This window comes from Dromaius novaehollandiae, chromosome 14 (genome assembly GCF_036370855.1).
Source record: "Dromaius novaehollandiae isolate bDroNov1 chromosome 14, bDroNov1.hap1, whole genome shotgun sequence".
NCBI classification, from domain to species: domain Eukaryota; kingdom Metazoa; phylum Chordata; class Aves; order Casuariiformes; family Dromaiidae; genus Dromaius; species Dromaius novaehollandiae.
The window spans coordinates 3,442,855-3,460,472 of record NC_088111.1 but is presented as its reverse complement, the minus strand read 5'-3'; the positions used below and the strand labels follow the sequence as shown (position 1 = coordinate 3,460,472).

At 46.4% G+C, this 17,618-nt stretch overlaps 1 protein-coding gene across 3 annotated transcripts in view; it reads right to left on the bottom strand.

The window, feature by feature from the left end:
• Positions 1-1,076: 1,076 nt before the first annotated feature.
• TOM1L2 (target of myb1 like 2 membrane trafficking protein) overlaps positions 1,077-17,618 on the bottom strand; it is a 58,577-nt gene continuing 42,035 nt past the window's right edge. Inside the window, exons 13-16 of one of the 3 annotated variants that reach the window (XM_026095162.2) lie at positions 17,283-17,348; positions 9,946-10,005; positions 7,383-7,419; positions 1,077-6,851 (exon numbers count right to left, since the gene is read on the bottom strand). In XM_026095162.2, the coding sequence (XP_025950947.2) occupies positions 6,703-6,851; positions 7,383-7,419; positions 9,946-10,005; positions 17,283-17,348 (312 nt within the window). In that variant the 3' untranslated portion in view covers positions 1,077-6,702. The remainder of the gene's footprint in view (positions 6,852-7,382; positions 7,420-9,945; positions 10,006-17,282; positions 17,349-17,618) is intronic. The other 2 variants (XM_026095164.2, XM_026095165.2) reach the window with 2 other exon arrangements.

The following is a 17,618-nucleotide window of genomic DNA, read 5'->3' as shown; positions in this document are numbered from 1 at the left end:
GGCTGTGCCGGCCCGGAGCTTAGCCCTGGGGTAGAAGGAGAAGACAACTGCATGTGTGGTCACCTCCCACCTGCACCGGGATTCAAACTCGGGGACTCAGGGACCCCCCCCGGGACCCCCCCCCCCCCCAGGCACAGTCTGTGATGGGCTTTGCAGCACGCAGCGCAGCACGGTCCCCCGCCGTGCGAGGCAGCAGGCCCCGCTCTGGCGTCCTTCCCAGCGCACGGCGCGTGCTGCTCGGGAGATGGATGACCCAGCGCTTTCCGTGTGATTTCTGCTCTGTCAGGGCGGCAGTAGCTCGGCACCTTTCAGAGCAGCACACGCACCTACCAGAACGCTCCTGACACAGTCAGGCACGTGATCCGCGCAGCAGCGAACAAGCCAGGGCAGAGCTGGATTTAGCACATGCTAATATGCAGCGAGCAGGAGATGGAAAACATCTCCCAAACCATTCCACACACCTCTCCCGAAAGAGCTGCCTTTTAAAACACAGACCCTTGGTTTTGACCTTCACATGTGAGATGGAGGATACCACCCTGACAAACTGGTTGGTTTGTCTTTGGCTGAAATGCTGCTCCTTCACTTCTCCAGCGTTAGCTGGCCGCTCTCCCTTTCCCTCTGCCCCTCACAGCCACCATCCTCAACGGGAACAGGACCACCTGGCAATCCCTGCAGAGTGGACAGTGCCGCACCAAGCCCAAGAGCTGCCACCTATCTGCCTGCCTGATTCAGCCTCCAAAGATGTGCCAAAGATTTAACGGGGAATGAATTCACCACCAGCGGTAGCACAACACCGTGCACAGTAACAAGATCTATGTAAAGACATGAAGAACATCTTCCACCGGGGGAGAGCCCTTCTCCAGGTGAGAACACCTGGGGCTCTCATATGGAGGCAGAGAGGATTCCCAAAAGACGGCATCGTGCAGGCACCGGCATCACCGTGTTTATAGATCTGACGGGCCCCAAGGGCAGCTGCAGCCCAAGCACATCTTTAGGGCTCACCCTCGGGACGGTGTGTTTTGGCTGGGCAGTGGAGCAGAGCGAGACAACACCTGAGAGACAGATCGAAACCATCCTACAGTTCACACTAGTAGTGCATTTATTGGAGTATCTCACATGCAGGAACCAAAGTAGAGATGATTTCTGGAACAAGTTAAACAATGGTAGATTAATACAGTTGTATCATCCTTACGTAAACACTTTCTACATGAATACAGCAATGTTTTAGTGTTGGGTTTCTTTGCTTTTTGTGTATTTTGTTTCTCTTTACATAGTCAATCTCTTTAAACAGTTACATCCCCCTTCTCCCCCTACCCCATTCCCAAACAAAAAAATATCCAATATCTTCAGTAAATAAATATTATCCACTTTTATCTGGAAAGCCTACAGCTGTAATATACAGAAAAGCTATTACACAGGTTACATTTGTAGGGTTAACAATAGCTCATAATAACATGTACAGAATGAGAAGCTTGTACTCATAAAAACACAGAGCAGGGTGGGATGCTTGGCGTATGCTTGCCGTGGGCTACAGAGGACCAGCACAAGAGCGTGGCGCGGCGCTAAACCCAGCCAGCTCTCAGCGAAATGCCACCTCGCCTTTCTCCAGGGTGGAGGAGCAAACTGTTGCCATGGCCTGGGGGAGGCAGAGGTGGGAACGGCGGTGACGCTGGGGCCAGGAGGCTGGGGACAGAGCACGCAGCCTGCTCCAGCGGCAGTGGGTGCCCCCAGCAGCTGAAGGGTTACCTCCCCGGAGGCTACAAACCCACTCACCGATTGCCTGCTTCATTATTTCCATAAAAATAACTGTCCTGAGCTGTTTTTTTCCAGGGTAGGCTCTGCGAGTCTTGCGGTTAGCATTTAGGAGGTAAACACCGACTGGGCTGGAGCAGGCTGAGCTGGGGACGGAGATAGCGTGAGCAGGTCTCACTCCACAGCTCATCCCAGCAGCCCTAAGACCCGACAACTCGTAGGACCAAAAAGGCTGCTGAAAATGCTGCTGTGTTTGCTCTCCCGGTCTGCATGTCCTGTTCTTATGGCTGAAAGTAGAAGAGCACTGAGTAGGGGGAAGCAGGAACAGATTGCGCTGGCTGGGGCTGCCGGAGGAGTGTGGGCCCAGCTCCTGGTACGGCGTAAGGGAGGGGGGCCATCACCTCTGCCCTGGGCCTGAAACCACCGCCTGCATCCGTTCTTCCGCCACTGGAGGGAAACATCTCGCCACCGCAGCCAGCTCTGCAGAGTCCTCCATTTAAAAGTGGAAACAGTCAATTTATTCCAGAAAAAACCTGAACAAACCCAAACAAAACAAACCCCCCGACCAAAATCCTTCTTCAGCTTGGAAGGGTAAAAACAACCCTGAAAATGAAGAGCCTGAGCTGATTTGATCAGTACGTTTCAGAGACAGAGCCTGGGGCAATCAGAAGGGGAAAGGTGTGCTGGAAGCAACGTGAGGGTCGCTGTACGGACCGTTCCCTGTACCTATGCTGTTCCCTTTAAGAAAAACCATGCTACGTTTTTATGAGCTCTTCTCCTATGAGCCTTGCCTACATGCTAAACACCCTAAATGTCTGTACAGCACACTGTTATCTATTACACCTGCCAGAGATGCAGCTCAAATCTACACGCAACAATTACAAAACCCCAAAGGACATATTTAAATAGAAACCATTCATTTCTTACATCTCAGCACACAAAGGGTTAACAGAAGAGGTTAAAAAAACATAATGGAAAGAAAATATATTGACAAAATAAATATTTTAACCTAGAATATGGTATTATTAGAACTTACAACGGATCCCAATAATAATTTAGTGTCATTGAGTGTCAAGCTGTGATTCCTAATAGGCCTAGAAAGCTTTGGGATGTTATTTCTTATGGAAAGTAGTTCAAACTGCAGCTCCATCCCTCTTCTCACAAGCATCGGAGCCACACAGGTTCTCTGTCCACGTGCACAGAGGAAGCATTTACAGTGAGAGCTAAGGAAGAGCAAATCGAGAGGTCAGTACTCTGCAGCGAGAAAAGCCCTTCCCTTTCCCCCAAACAGCTTCCACTGCTCAGGTTTTTGCAGACCACAACAGGATAGGGAAGATGAGAGATCCTGATACAGGATATTAGGGAAGCTCTAGCGTAGCTCTTACGTTTATTAAAGAAGGCTTGGGCTAAACCGCCAGTTAAGCTGCACACTCAGCTCCCTTCGGTGTCTCCTGCCCCGCTACATGCTCAGCACTGCAAGAGCCAGGCCTCACGGGCTCGGGCTCCAAACCCAACTCGCCCCAACACCACCACCACCTACCACGGGCTTCAGAGCTCCCAGGTGGCTTGCGGGAGAGGCCGTGCTTACACCAGACCCATCAAAGGTCACACCAGGAGTATGTTTAACCATCTCCTCCAGGCTGAGCGCACATCTCCTAAGGAAGGAATCTCCTGGGTGCTGCCCTACTTCTGCCAAAGCAGCCGCTTGTGCCGACAGCACCTGCCGCCCCCCGAAAACGCTGCCCTCGCTTCCCGGCGGTGACACAGGACGTCAGTGGGGACCGCGCAGCGCCCGAGGTTATGAGCACAGGAGAGAGTCCCTTGACTTATCCCTGCACACGCTGCCATCTCCACTCAGCCCCAGCCATCTCGGCGCATCTGAATTTCCTTCCCCAGCCGGAGGCAGCAGTCCATCAGGAACAGCTCTGCAAAGGCTTCCAGAAAGGCCCAGACTCTTTCTAAAGCAACAACTTGAAGACACAAGCCAGGCTTGGCATGACAGAAAGAGGGAAGGTTAGCCACCCCCACCTCCCTTTTCCTTTGCTTAAGGGTGGGGGAAGAATTGCAGTAAATCTGCTGGCAGCGGGGCTCTGCAGGGGGGCTTCGGTGACAGCACCAGCGATATCCTTGCCACTCAGCATTTGACAGTATCCCCATGCCTGAGCAATGCGATTATCTCTTGGGACTTGGCAGGGAAGCTGGATTAACATGCTTAGAATCACCTGATGTGGCCATTTACAGGGTCAAGGATTTAGAAAAGAAAATACACAGTTAAGACGCCCACAGAGCTTTTTGCATTGACAGGAATACCAACAATTCATCTTGGGCTGGCACAACTGCTCAGGCGATCACCAGACACCATCTGAAATCAAATCAGCATCACAGTGGAAGTTTCCCCAGTTTCCTGGGAGCTTGTGGCCACATTTGACGCGTTGCAGAAAGCAGGGCCTGGCAGGAGCTGGCAGTGGGGGGTCTGGCAACCAATTCCTGAGCCATGGGCTCACCTCTTGCTAACCAGGGAGAGAGCACTGCACACATGCAAGCAGCTAGTCTTCCAAGGCAGACTGTCCTGGCACTTACACGAGCCACAAAGATGAAACAGAGAAACCCCCTGCAGATTCATGCAGCAGGACTTCAACTGAGGGGGAAGGTTAGCAGGTGGGGAGAACAGGCAGCTTCATCCTCAAGCCATCGCCGTTTTTACACTAATTTTTTTTAGCCCACTTGCAAGCCATGCTACCCTCTGCACAGTGCAGAGCTGACAGGGAGCAGCGAGCTACAGAGGAGCTAAGAGGTGCTAGGCCAGCGCTGGTGGGTGCCAGTGCAGTCCTGCCTGGGCCCAGCTACCTACAGAGAGATCCAGGGAGAAAATGCAAGTAGGGCAGCACAGAGGAGAGGATGAGCAGGGACAGATGACATCTAACCTGTGATTGCCTGGAAATCCTGTAGCAATGCTTCCCTCCAAAGATGAATGAGCAGCTCTCAAAGACCATCACGCTGCAAACAGGCCATTTGGGAAGAGGTTGTATGTGTCACAACCTACCAAAGCACAGAGTACCCTAGAGAGTATGTTATGAGCTGAAATAACCACATTCAGATAAAAGCATCTATCACTTTCACATCAGCTGTTTAAAACTAACATTCAGGGAACTGGTGCAGGAAAAAGCAGCTTTAGTTGAATCTAAACACAATTCCCTGTAAACGCAGTTAAAACTGCGGCTTCTTCGTCTAGAACAACTTCTGAGAGAGCCTGACACACATCAGCATCCCAGGAAGCTCAGACATGCCAAGTCAGAACAAAGTGGCTGGCTGCCTAAGACAACTCGTGCCCCGAGGAGCAGGGGCTGAAGTGCCGCTGAGCAGAGCGCTGCCTGCGTGGGCGTTCATCTGATGAAGCGCCTCTTTGTCAGGACAGGAGATACACTCTGCCGCACAGCGTTCATCTTGCACTTTGATCCTGCCATCCTGTGCCACTGGCTTCCTACCAAGGAACATGCTGGGGGATGCAAGGAGGGCTCGAGTGCAGTGTGGGCTGTCTGCTCCAGCTCCGTGTGTCAGCCCAGCAAGGCAGGCGCACATGGTGGAAATTCCTTTTGGCAGCTCCAGGAGGAGCAGCGCTATCAGCTGTGCCTCTGGCAAGCAAAGGAAATGTTCTTGAAGTGGAAGGCAGACAATAGCCCCTTAGGAGCTGGGCGTTATAAACAGGCAGAGCTACCAAAGGACACTCCAGAACTGCTTGGGATTACATATAACATGGCCATGATCATCCAATGCTTTCCCTCAGGCCCAAACCTAGAAGGAAACAAAGAGTTTCACCTCTAGCACAAACAGCCACTATACTGGCTAATCCCTCCATGGGTAACCTTTCCCTCAGGATTCTCATACAAGCCTGGGTAAGGTTTGCTCCTTTTCCTCATACCTACGACCAAGAATGAGCATGTCAATCCTACCAGGCATGGCAGGGAGCCCAGGAACCTCAGTTCACACCCAGTCCATGAGCAAGTCCCACGCATTTGCATGGATGTTATTTACAACAGTTGAGACAAATGCTGAGCTGTACAGTGACTGAAGGAGGAATCTAAGGACAAAATAATCTAGCTATTTTAAAAGGCAAACACACTAGAAAAAATCCTCATGTGAGTATGCTCTCCCAAAGAGCAAAATGCTTCATGCACTAGTGTTACAGCATCCATTTAGCCCAGTGGTTTTCATTCTTGTCAACTGCCAGAGCTACTGGACATGGCCAACAGACTGCTTTCGAATTAGAGCAAGCCCAGATAAAACACAAGGAAAAAATACCCTGTGAGATTAAGAATATGAAGCGCTGCACAAAGTGGGGGAAAACGACCACCATATGGTACTGGGAGATGTATGAGTGGGAGAGGAAAGGATTTTGACTTGTGAAGCACATGTTGAAAGGGGAACAGTTGTTCCTTGCTGTCGAAACCGACACGAAAGCCAATACATTAACATTTTATCTAAAAATAAAGACACACTCCTCCTGAACATTCCAGCTCAGTCAATTACATGCTGATCGACAGAGCAGTCTACTTGGCAGGACCTGCCTACAGAAGAGGATGATCCCTACATAAATTGAAGGGCAAGGCTGCTCTCTCCCCTCTAGGCTTTTGTTTCAACACAGTATGACGTACTCATGCATTCTAAAGGGGTTTTCAGCATCAAGAGCTGGTTTTGTGCAGCTGGGATAGGAAGGAGGGGATTAAGCGTGGTCTGGCAGGAATAGTGTTGGACTTAAATAGAAAGAGTCAGCTTGTGGGGATGGACTGTTTGAAAGAGAGAGAGAGAAAGAGAGAGAGAGAGAGAGAAGGAGGAGCAATCTATGAAACCAGGAGGGGAAAAGGGTCGTTGTTAGCCAAGTACTGTGAGAGGACGAAGTGGCCGTACAGCAACATTCTTCTGCAGAGCGTGAGGGGGAGCGCAGGGCAATCTTCACAGTGCAAAGAGGGCATCTTCCGAGCGCTCTTGCTTTTTCCTGCTGGAAGAATTTGTTGGAGGAGTGGGGGCTTCCAGGGGAGGGGATGGTAGATTGGGGACCATCTCTGCCGCTTTGGCTCGTTCTTCTAAAAATTTGTCAAACTCTGCAAGATAAAAACAAGGAAGACAAGTAAGAACTGGGGCTGTACATTGAGCCCCAAGGACAGAGGTTAGCAGGGTCTAAAAATCTAGCCCCTGGTGTCACGCTGGGCCATGTTCTCAGGCACACACACTTGTACAATCTGACTTCCTCAGAAAAGGGTACAGATGTCCTTTGAGATACCCTAGTTCAGTCAGCAGAGGCAATCAAAACCCCCACTACTCCATTGGCTGGGACAGAAGCAGGGAAACATCATTCCAAAGGGCTGAGCAGCTCAGGTATGCGCTCCTCTTGGCACAAACAGGGTACACAGCCCGGGGAAGATGGCGGGAAAGCACGTAAAGCTGGGAGGGTTCCTAACACAATAAATACTAACACTTTGTTCTGAAATACTCTCCTCCCTTTCCAAGTGCAGAAACATTTGCTGTGGAACATCAGCCTGGAAGAAGTCAGCATCTCAGCAGGGATCAAAGCAGGTAACACAGCCTGCACGCTAACCTGGGAACAGCTCATAGCCACGGGTACCTCTGCTTACCTTCGCTGGTCACTCCTTCTTCCGGTTCTTCTCCTTTCTGCAATTGGAACAAAAAGGCATATATGAACACACAGGCAGCACTTCGCTATTATCCTCTACACAGATATAAAGCAACTGGACAGTTTCCATCACCCATTTTTACACAGTAACTATTTGAGCAGGGTGACCTAGAGAAATCACATGGCTCCCATGTCAGGATGCCAGTGGTGACTGACATTTCACTGTACTGCAGAGCAAGGGGGAGAGTGCTAGAGATGCCTCTGAAGATTGCTGGTGCTTTCCCTGTTGGACCTAAGTGACAATCCAACTCTGTCTCCACTTCAGACAATAGGCCTGGTCAAAAACTGAGCCGTATGAGCCATACAAACACTGTACGAGATGCCATCTTTTCTGTCATGCAGTCCTTTAAAAAGTCAGGACTGTGGCTGGAGGCAAGAAACTGTTGGGCAGTTAGCATACCTCCATGGGATGCAAGGGCTGGGATGCCATGGGGTCCCTGCCTTTCTCCCAGCTGCGTGCATTGCAACACGTCAATTCACAACAGTTCCTTAACACGGAGATTAAATTTAGTCCAAGGAGGTGGCATAATTGTCATCCTATCAGGATGTTAAAAATGGACTACAAAACTACTTAAAAGTCTCAAGCTGAACCTATTTTGACATGCCTTGGCTTCCCTACTAGGAGAATGGGAACACAGTGATTGGCCTCACAAAGGTGTTTAATGCCTGAGAATTAAATATCACCTAGCATCTAATAGCTTTCCACTGTACAGAAGTTTCCAAAGGTACACACAGCAGCCACTGCTTCACAAGCAAATGTACTGTTTGTTCCAATATACTCCAAAAAGGATAAGGAAAAAAATAAAGTTTAGCTAACCTAATCTGTAACTTGTTCAGCTGGGAAGCAGGGGGCTGAAATGAACCTTTAACAAAAACAAGATGGGGGGAACCCAGATAGAAGACTAAAAATCCAATCCAAACTTTCTCAGAGAGTACATTTATTCACGTGTGGTTACGATGGGGCACCCGGGTACCAGGGAGAAGGAAACTTAGTACAGCCGTGGCCAGAGTGCAGGCGATACCCAGGCTCGTTCAGGTATCTACACTGCACTGCTGTGCTTTGTTCATTTTGAACAGTGCTATCTAGGGCATGACAGATGTACAAAACTACCTCGGCATCCCTCCATAAGATTTTCTCTCCCGCTAAATTAATTTAAATGGCAAAGGCAAAAGTTTATTGTTTAAGCAGAGAGGATAGGTTACATTTACTGTACTTATTTTAAAAAATGAGGCTAGTTTGCAATTAAATTTGAAAATGACTGCCTGTACCGCGGCCTGAAAATACTACCTGCTGCTGAAAATCAATGATGCTTTAAAAACAGTCAATCTACCAAACTTAAACACTGAAATGCAGGATTTGTTGAAATACTTTAAATGGCTTTTGAGAGCGGGAGCCTCTTCTTCCTTTACATACAGTCAGCTCAGTTGGTGCTCGAACAGAGGACTGACATGTCGGAGCGTGTCTGCAGCTCTGCCAGGAGCTGGGGAGCTGGGCCTGAACCCCGCAGCTCCTGCGGTGCTGCTGCCCTGGCAGGAGGTAGAACAGGCAAGAGCAAAGGGCTGGAGGAGACTTTGAGGAGCAGGGAGCTACCTGGGGGCAATCTCTGAAGTTGTAAGAAGTAATGGAAGGGGATGGGCTTTACAGATATGGTGACCACAAAGAAATACTTCAATTCACTAACTCTGTGTTTAAAAGAACAGTTTCAAATGTAACCCACCACCCCTCCTCAAAATACACCCAGGTAATTTGAGCCAGGTATTTACATTAAAAACAGACCTAAATAAATGCATACTAGCTGTACCACTGCTTAAACAAGTGTGTATAGATACAGCAAAATAAACTCCACATTGAATCAAAAAGCTACTTTTAGTTAAAAGTCTTCGGTTTGTTTGCTTGTTTAATCATTGCCAGACAATAATCTTTTAGGAGAAACTAAAAGTTACAAACGTCGAAGGGATGTTGTTATAAATTTTTTTAATATTATTATTATTAAACATGTCAAAATTTCCTGAGTGATGTTTTGAACAGACACATCTCAGTTTGAAAGGAATCTAAGTTCTGATACAGCATGCTCTTAAAAGCATGTCTAAAATTAAGCATGTACTTAGATCCTGTCAAAGCTAATGCAACTTAAAGCATATGCTTAAAGTCCTGTGGAGAACACAGGCAAACTTCAGCACACGTTTAAATGCTTTCCTATATGGGAATCAGAATTGTGCTATATCAGAATCAGAAATGTGCCATTTCTGGAATGCACGCAATTTTGTGATGTTAAAATGGAAGAGTGAAAATAAAACAGCTGAGAAAATGTTTTCATTGTATTGCTGGACACAACCCTATCTTCACCTGCTTCTACGTTTCGCTCAAAGGGACATAAAGTACATGATTTGGAAGTTTCACTGCCTCCCTGTTAACCACAGAGAAGCACCAATAACTTAGCAGTGTATTGAAAGTCATCCGTACAAAGTGCCCATGGGAAAAATGAAAATATAAAGAGTCTCACCAAGTCGGTACTGAGCCACTCCTCAATGTCATCCATGACAGAGGACTGTGCAACAGGGATCTAGGGAGTGCAGCGAGAGAACAGCAAGGCAGGCAAAAACCAAAACACATCCACAATCATGGCCACAGAGCGATGGAAAACGCCAGAAATAAGATTAAAAACAAAACAAAAACAAAGATGTAAGATGTGCTGGAAAAAAAAGGCAACAAAATATAAATGGCATTTCAAATAAAGAAACACGTGGAAAGGAAATTATGAACAACAAGGCTAACAAAACCAAGAGAAAGATTATGGGGAATGATGTAACTGGATGCCAGCGTAAGATGGGTAACTTTCCGACCACATATTAAAACCATCAAGATAGACTGATGATTCTAATCTTGATCGGGAGAAGCTTTTAAGGGTAGAATACTGGATATCAGTTAGGTTTTGAAATGTTAAATTTACACACTTTTTTTTTAAATGGGTATTAGCCACAATGAGGGGTTAGCAAAAAGAGGGGCTCAAAGTCTTCAGAGTTTATAAAGGCAAATTGCATTTTCTCTGAAGGTGTTCAGAGCCCAAGATACTGTCGTGTTTCCTTCCGGATCCTCCCCCTGGCATGGCACCGAGGGCTTGGCGAACCTTGCCATGGCAGTTTAAAGAAAAACCATCTCAGCTTGCCAGCCCCATGCCTCTGCCGAAGGTGACCCTCTTGCAGCGGAGGCGGCAGAGCTGAACGGGTGCCAGTGCCAAGCGCAGCATCTCAAAGGTCCGCAGGAGGCCGGGGCAGCGGCTCCCGGGCGAGCGGAGGGAGTTAGCCCAGCGCGCTCCTCCCGGCTCCCGCTCCGGCGCGGCAAAGCCTGCGAGCGCTGCAGCGAGGCTCACCGGAGCGTGCCGGGCAGACCTCTGCAAACAGTTTAACAAAAAGGCATGAACGGTTTGCCTCTCTTCCTGCGGTAAAACCGCAAGCGTTAGGCTGCGCAGCTGTGACAGGCAGAGCGGACACGGTACGTTGAGCGCTCGAGTGTAACTATTTCACAGACCACTCCAGGCCCGCAAAGGGAAATTACTACATATTAGATGTAGAATTTCCTGACAAACTACGCTGCTTAAACATAACAGAGGGCTATGGGAGAAGTAAACAGGAAAACACCACAATGCATCCAGTAAGAACAGCCTGAAAAAATCTTGAAAAACAATGTCAGGCATCCAGGTTCCAGGCCAGCACGCGGCAGCCGAGCGGCCGGACTGGGAGCAGAGAGAGCTTGACAGCGCTAGAAAAGCTACAGAAAAGCTTTCCTGGGAAGAAAAGGTGTCAGGGGTTGTCCAGAGTTTTGCCTGCAAGCTCTCACGGGAAGAAGAGCTGACAGAGGCTTTGTAGATGAATTTACTGGGGGACGTAGTTTTCCCAGGGACTTGCAATGCAGCAAGACAGATGGATGCTGAACTATAGAGGCAGCGGTGCAGGCTGCTGCTGATGGACAGGCCTCCCCAAAACTGTTTTTTTCTCATCCAGCGGCCCTTGGCTCTAAGGAGGTGATTTTAAGCCTTTGCTTGAGGTGAGAGCTGCTGAGGTAAGTTAGTCCCGTCAAGGGGCTAAAAAAACAGGGCTCATCCAAAGGTGGGAGAACTGCAGCACCCTGCTCCAAGGGAGGTGCCACACGGACCGCTCAGCTCCGTTAGCCTACAGTGGGCTAGATTTAGGATAACTGTGCCTTTTTAATGTGCAATGAAGAGCTGAATTGCACACACACAGTGCTAACGCAGTGCGCTGAAGCTGCTGCGAGCTAGCCAGGATGGCCATGAGCAGGAGGAGGGCTCTGTGCACATCTCCCAACGGGTTTGCTCCTGAGGACAAGCTGCGTCTTGTAGAACTGACTTGTTAGTTTAACAGCTTTGAAAAACGCTGGCTTCAGAGATACAAAACAATGGATTTATTCCGCCTACAGCAACCTAAAAACTACTGCTGAAGTTTCAACTACTCTCTCTCTCTTATATTACTTAACACTGCACACAATAATTAATGCATTGGAAAGTGTAGCCTTCAGAGCTGTTGGCTAGTATGCAGCTCAGAAAGGTACCTAGGCTTCTTTAGAGATGATCTGAGAAAGTCTGCATGGGGAGAGGAGGGAAATAGTATCTTCTTTTGCTTTCCTGTGAATAAGTGCAGCTGTTCTAAAAAGTGCAGGGGTACTGCAGTCCCCGTCAGGAGGAAGAGGAATTCAAATCTCGGTTATCCTGAAAACTCCACAGATGCCCTGGCAGTAACCGAGTCCCGAGAATCGCAGCACTCCGACTCTGCAAGGAGGCCTCGAAGACATTGCAGCAGTTTAGGAGTCTAAGCTGCTTTGTTTTGTAAGGCTAAAAAAACCCCAAAACAAAACAAAGACATTTTATTTTCAGACAGACCTGCTTTATATAACAAACAAATAAAAACCTTAGAAGTGCAAGAACACTTCTTGCAGGTCATATATAAGAAGTACTAAGAGTTGTAAGATACACATTTGAGCATGTTGGCTATTTGTTATCCAGAGTTGACCTTTAAAAACACTTCCTCCCATCTTCCAGCACTTTCAACGCGCTTATAGAAGAGCCGAGGATTTGCATCCATCGCTTCTTCCACGGTCAAACTGCCAAATTACTTTCCTCAGACTCTGCGCCCCATTCTTCCTATAAAACATGCGCTGAATGTATCAGGTTTGATTTGTTCAAGAATAAAGAGGGGAAAAAGTGCTCTCGAGAGTAACTAGATGTTTTAAAATGTTTTGAATATAACATTGTACTATTTACATTTATCTTGAAACTGACCACACACAGAATTTTATTTTTTGCCAGTCAGTTGTATGCTTGGCAAGTCTTCCCCTTTCCAGAAGTCCTACTTTCAAGAATGCGGAGGGGAGGTTTGTCAAGATTAATTCCCTAAAGCACAACAGAAGCAGTGTAAAAATAAATTAGCTAGCTTACACATTAAAAAAGACAACAACTTCTGAGAACAAACAGCAGTGGCAGCCACAGACTAAATGGAAATGGCTTCAAAATGGGATAGTGTCTTGTTAATACTTTGATTATGCAAGCATACACGGTCTAGTGAAGCTCCCAGTCTTGGCACGGCAGCTGACTAGATAGTCAGTGTTGGCAGAAAGAGCTGTTTTTATAAAGATATTGTGATTTCTTTTTTAAAAGTCTATACATTTAGTATGTGGAAATTAAGTCATAAAATATTTCAGGGTACTTTAAATAACTAGTTTTAATTAAAAGATGAAATACTCGTCGTTCAAATTCCATTTTTTTTAATTCTTTGGAAAATCCTACCAATGGGGTCCTCTAAACCGTCCTGAAAGGGAAATGGAAAAGGACGGCTAGGAGAACAAAGGCGAGCTTTCAGTCCCACAAAACCCACAGGAGCCTGGAACTCAAGTTCATACTTATCTAAGTTAGATTGTATTGGTGTTTTCACTAGCAGTCAAAAGCCAAAGAGTATTGCCAATATATTTCCTCATAAAATCCAATATTCTACCCTTAAAAAGACAGTTTGAGGTTATTATTATCACATTTTATTTCTATTAAAAATGATCCCACTGGAAAAGAAGCAGGTATGAAATGACAATTCAGGTCTCTAGGTGAGCTCATTAATGTTCTTAAAATGTTTAACAAGGTTCATGCTAATTGTTGCTAGAATACTGCCTTGTAGTAGCTTAGTTAATTCACTTCTTTCAAGATGTTTAACGAAGCTGACACCAATACTTGGTTGGCTGCTATCCACTTTCCCCCTTAGTTAGCGATAGGAAAAAAACGTCTGTCATTCCTGTGCTAGCAGAATTAGAGCTCTAAGACACACACTGTCTACTCCAGCTTACTACTACAGTCCTATAATCTATTTAAGGCTGTTGTGATCTTGAAATAGCTGCCTGGCCTCAATATTAGAACACATCTGACTTCACATGCAAGCATTTAATTAGCTACTTGATTACTTGCAACTGTGTTTACACATCACATAGATGGGGAGGGCAAGAGCTCAGGTGCAGCATGTTCCCCAACACTGCCTGATGTGCCTGCACAACAACCAGCCAATCTGGATCTGACAGGCAAGTCCAGACAGCGAAAGCCTTCATTCACACGGGGTATCAGACTTATCCCTGTAGAGTGCTCCATAAAATGCAATGACCTGATGGATAACGAAACCCATGTGGTCTTCAGAACAAGGGAATGTGCCTGCTTGCCTTCAAAAGGGAGAGAGGTCCTATCACATAGAAGAAACAAGATCTTCAAACGTTTATTTCTCAGTTCATCCACAATTCAAGTCATTTAGTCTCCAAGAAGATGATGTATTTCAATAGTCTCATGTTACCCAAGCACATCTTAGATCCTATCTCTCTTTATTGAAGGCAGACATGGTGGCATCCCACTCTGTTACTAATTAACAACATCTCAACAAAGGCTTCATTTAATCTTTATTCACGTATCTTTACTGTGGAGAAGAATCTGCTCTCTGGTCAGACAGCCTGGTGGCAGTCAGGATGCAAGGCAAAAAAACTGTTTGTATCATCTTCTGTGAATTCTGGTTCACTTTTTCTGCCACTGTCTCAAATAGTGTCTCTCCTGACATGGTGAGCTAAGCAACATCTGCTTCTCGCTTTCATAACAAATATCCAATTGGCATGTGAGCAGAGCAACAGATTATTTTAGCCAAGCAATATATTCACACAAACCTCAATAGCTGCCCAAATTCATGACAAGGGGTATTGGAATTACCTGCTCTAAAATGTGGTCACCTGATGTTAAAGTCTGTGACTAAGAGCTGCTGATACAGACCCTTATATGACACCTGCATGACTTAGGTTACTAGCGAGGACCCAGACCTTACAATGCAAACAGATCTTTTACTGAAATAGCTTACATAACACCCCTAAGTGGAGTGACTCACACTTGAACCAGGAGTGTTTTCCATAGCTATAATTATGTCTACATCAGTTTTGTAGGCATTGCTGGAGTGGACACAGGTGTAGTTTGTTTCTTCACAGCCATGGCATCACACTGCTAGCAAAACTGAGCTGTAATTAAACTGAAACAGAAACACTGCTGCCAAATTCACCAGGAGAGTATGCACTGAGCCCTGAATGAGCCTCGCTCTGCAAAGGCATGTTGGTGAACTGAGACGCATGGCAAAGGAGTGGGAAGAAAACCCTAAGCTTAAAAGTACCACTGTTTGGAAGAATATCAGGTCACGAGGGATGTCAACAACACTTTGGTAAGCTTTTTCGAGAGGAAGAAAGTTGGAGAACATCATTTCAGCGGTCTTACTGTTGTACGGGCACAGTGTCAGCTCACCCCTCTTTCCCCCCTCATCTCAAAAGCACAAAAAGTTACCAAAGAATTTCAACATTAAGTTCATACGTGGGATGATAGTTATTCCACTTATATTGCAAATGCTATAAAGCTGTATTAATAAATACGGTTAAGAACTACAGCCAGTTAAGAGAGAAACACAGTTAATGATTAGTTTGGTTTTATTTTAGATATTTCTCCCTCCTATTTAGCGTACAAACAAGGGTAACAGGCTTGTAAGAGCAGTGACTGGCCAGACAGCCAGACCCCCTTCCCTCCCCAAATCCGTATGCCTCCATGAATGCTGCAGTATCCTTTTTCCAGACTGAATAACCACAAGCCAATGAACGAATATTGTGTTTGGTTTTTTAATAAAGCAGTGGCGTGAGTGGTGTGAACGGCAGGGGTGCCAATTTCGTGCTTCACTGCTCTTGTAAACAGTGCAAAGGCAAAGAAGAGGAACTAACTCAATCACTGGATTATTCATTATGGATGAGCATCTAACAGCGCATCTCTGGCTGCAACAGAGCCACCGAACAGCAAGAGCCTCTGTGAACCACAGTCAACGGTATCAGAGGAGAAACAGGCACCGCTCATTTTAGAGCTCTTTCACTCTCATGTTACGAGCTGCGGGTCTCTGACAGACACTGAACTGAAACTCTGGCTCCCAAGGAAAGGTACCTGCAGCTGGGTTTACCTACGTGTGCTAACAGGCACGGAGCCGCTTTTGGGTGCTTGAATAGGCAGGCAGATACGACTATATATATGCACGTATCCAGTCACTGTGCATGCACCAGGCATATTCTTCAGAGAGATTCACAAGATGAGACTCAGAAATAATCTGGATTAGACCTAAATCTAGAAGAATAAATGAAAAGTGTTTGATAGAGCTGGTGTACTCTGATATTATAAGCCCTGGATTTTCTCAATCTTAACTTTGGGATAGGTTTCTCTTTCTAAGGATTGGGAGATTTAGTTTGGGAATTTCAAGGTGCTCCCTAGCAGTGTTCCCATTTCACAGGCCCCTGAGCCCAGTCCCCACACTACAAATGTGCCCAGCCCATAAGGGAATTGTGGACTGCACATTTTTTAATTCAGCTACAGTCACAAAGACCATCTCAGAAGGACTTTTAGGACTTTGTACAGGTAGGTCACATTATTGGTACTATTTTCAAACACCTAAAACGATGGATTATATAGCCCAAGAATTCAAAACCAGTCTTAAAACTTGGTTTTACGGCTATTTGTTACCTCCTTTCTGACTTCTGCACTTGAGACATGCTTTCAAATTTTTCTCTGCAGGCATGTTGTTGAACAACAATTTCAAACAAGGTCAGAATGGGCACAAATTCAGTCATCTCCAGAAGCCTGAGTTTTACCTAAACACTGGCATCACTCAGCATAGGAATTAAATCCTTAGAGTCAGAAACACTATTATACCTTTTGGAGCCTGAATTCTAATGCTAGCATAATTCCCTACTTGAGGTGGAAGATGTCAGTCTAGCTGGGAGTTCTCCCATCATTTTCTTTTCATATAGAAGCAACCTCACACTACTCAATCCAACTAACTATGATCCCACAACTTCCACGTGTTTCTTCCAGACTATGAAGTTACGCATTGCCAGAAGGGGCTGCTTTAAAGGCCTCTAGAAAGTATCCTCATTATGAATAACATACATGAGACTTGTGTTTATCCCTCGAAAAGTGGATACTGCATAAGTAAATCGAGACAGTATAAGGAACCAGTAGGATCCCCGGGCCTGTTCTGAAGGTAATCTGGGCTCCTGCAAACGATTCATTTGGTCACAGGCCTTTGTTCAGGATAAACCAGTAATTGGTGCAAATCTTTCTCTTTGTCCCAGGTAATGATGTAGGTGAGAAACAAACTCCTTGTACTGTCTGATTTGAGGTGGTTCAGTAGGGTGGGATGAGAGGTGAATGGAGGATGGTTATTCTAGGTAAAAAAGGACTGGGGTGGGCAGTAGGACTGGGGTGGGCAGTAGGAATCGCTTCGCTGGTGAAGTCCTCACCATTCCTTGTGTAATTAGCCACTTGTCTATGGGCTCCATGTCTGAGTTCCCACCTTTACCTCTCCTCTGTGTTGAGAACAGAAAGGTCCATAAAGAGAGAAACCACAGCAACACCCATGATAAAGTAATACAACAGCAGCAAGTTAAAAAGTGCACATACACATAGACACGCACGCACGCACACAAGCTTCTGGCAACAGCCACATTCCCCTTTCTGCCTCTCAACTCTGTCCGTGGAGGAATAGGCTTCACCCTGACCACTGCACTTCATATAGACAGTTTACAGATTTTTAGCACTTCCTCCATACTGTTATTAAAAAAATAAAACAACCCTGA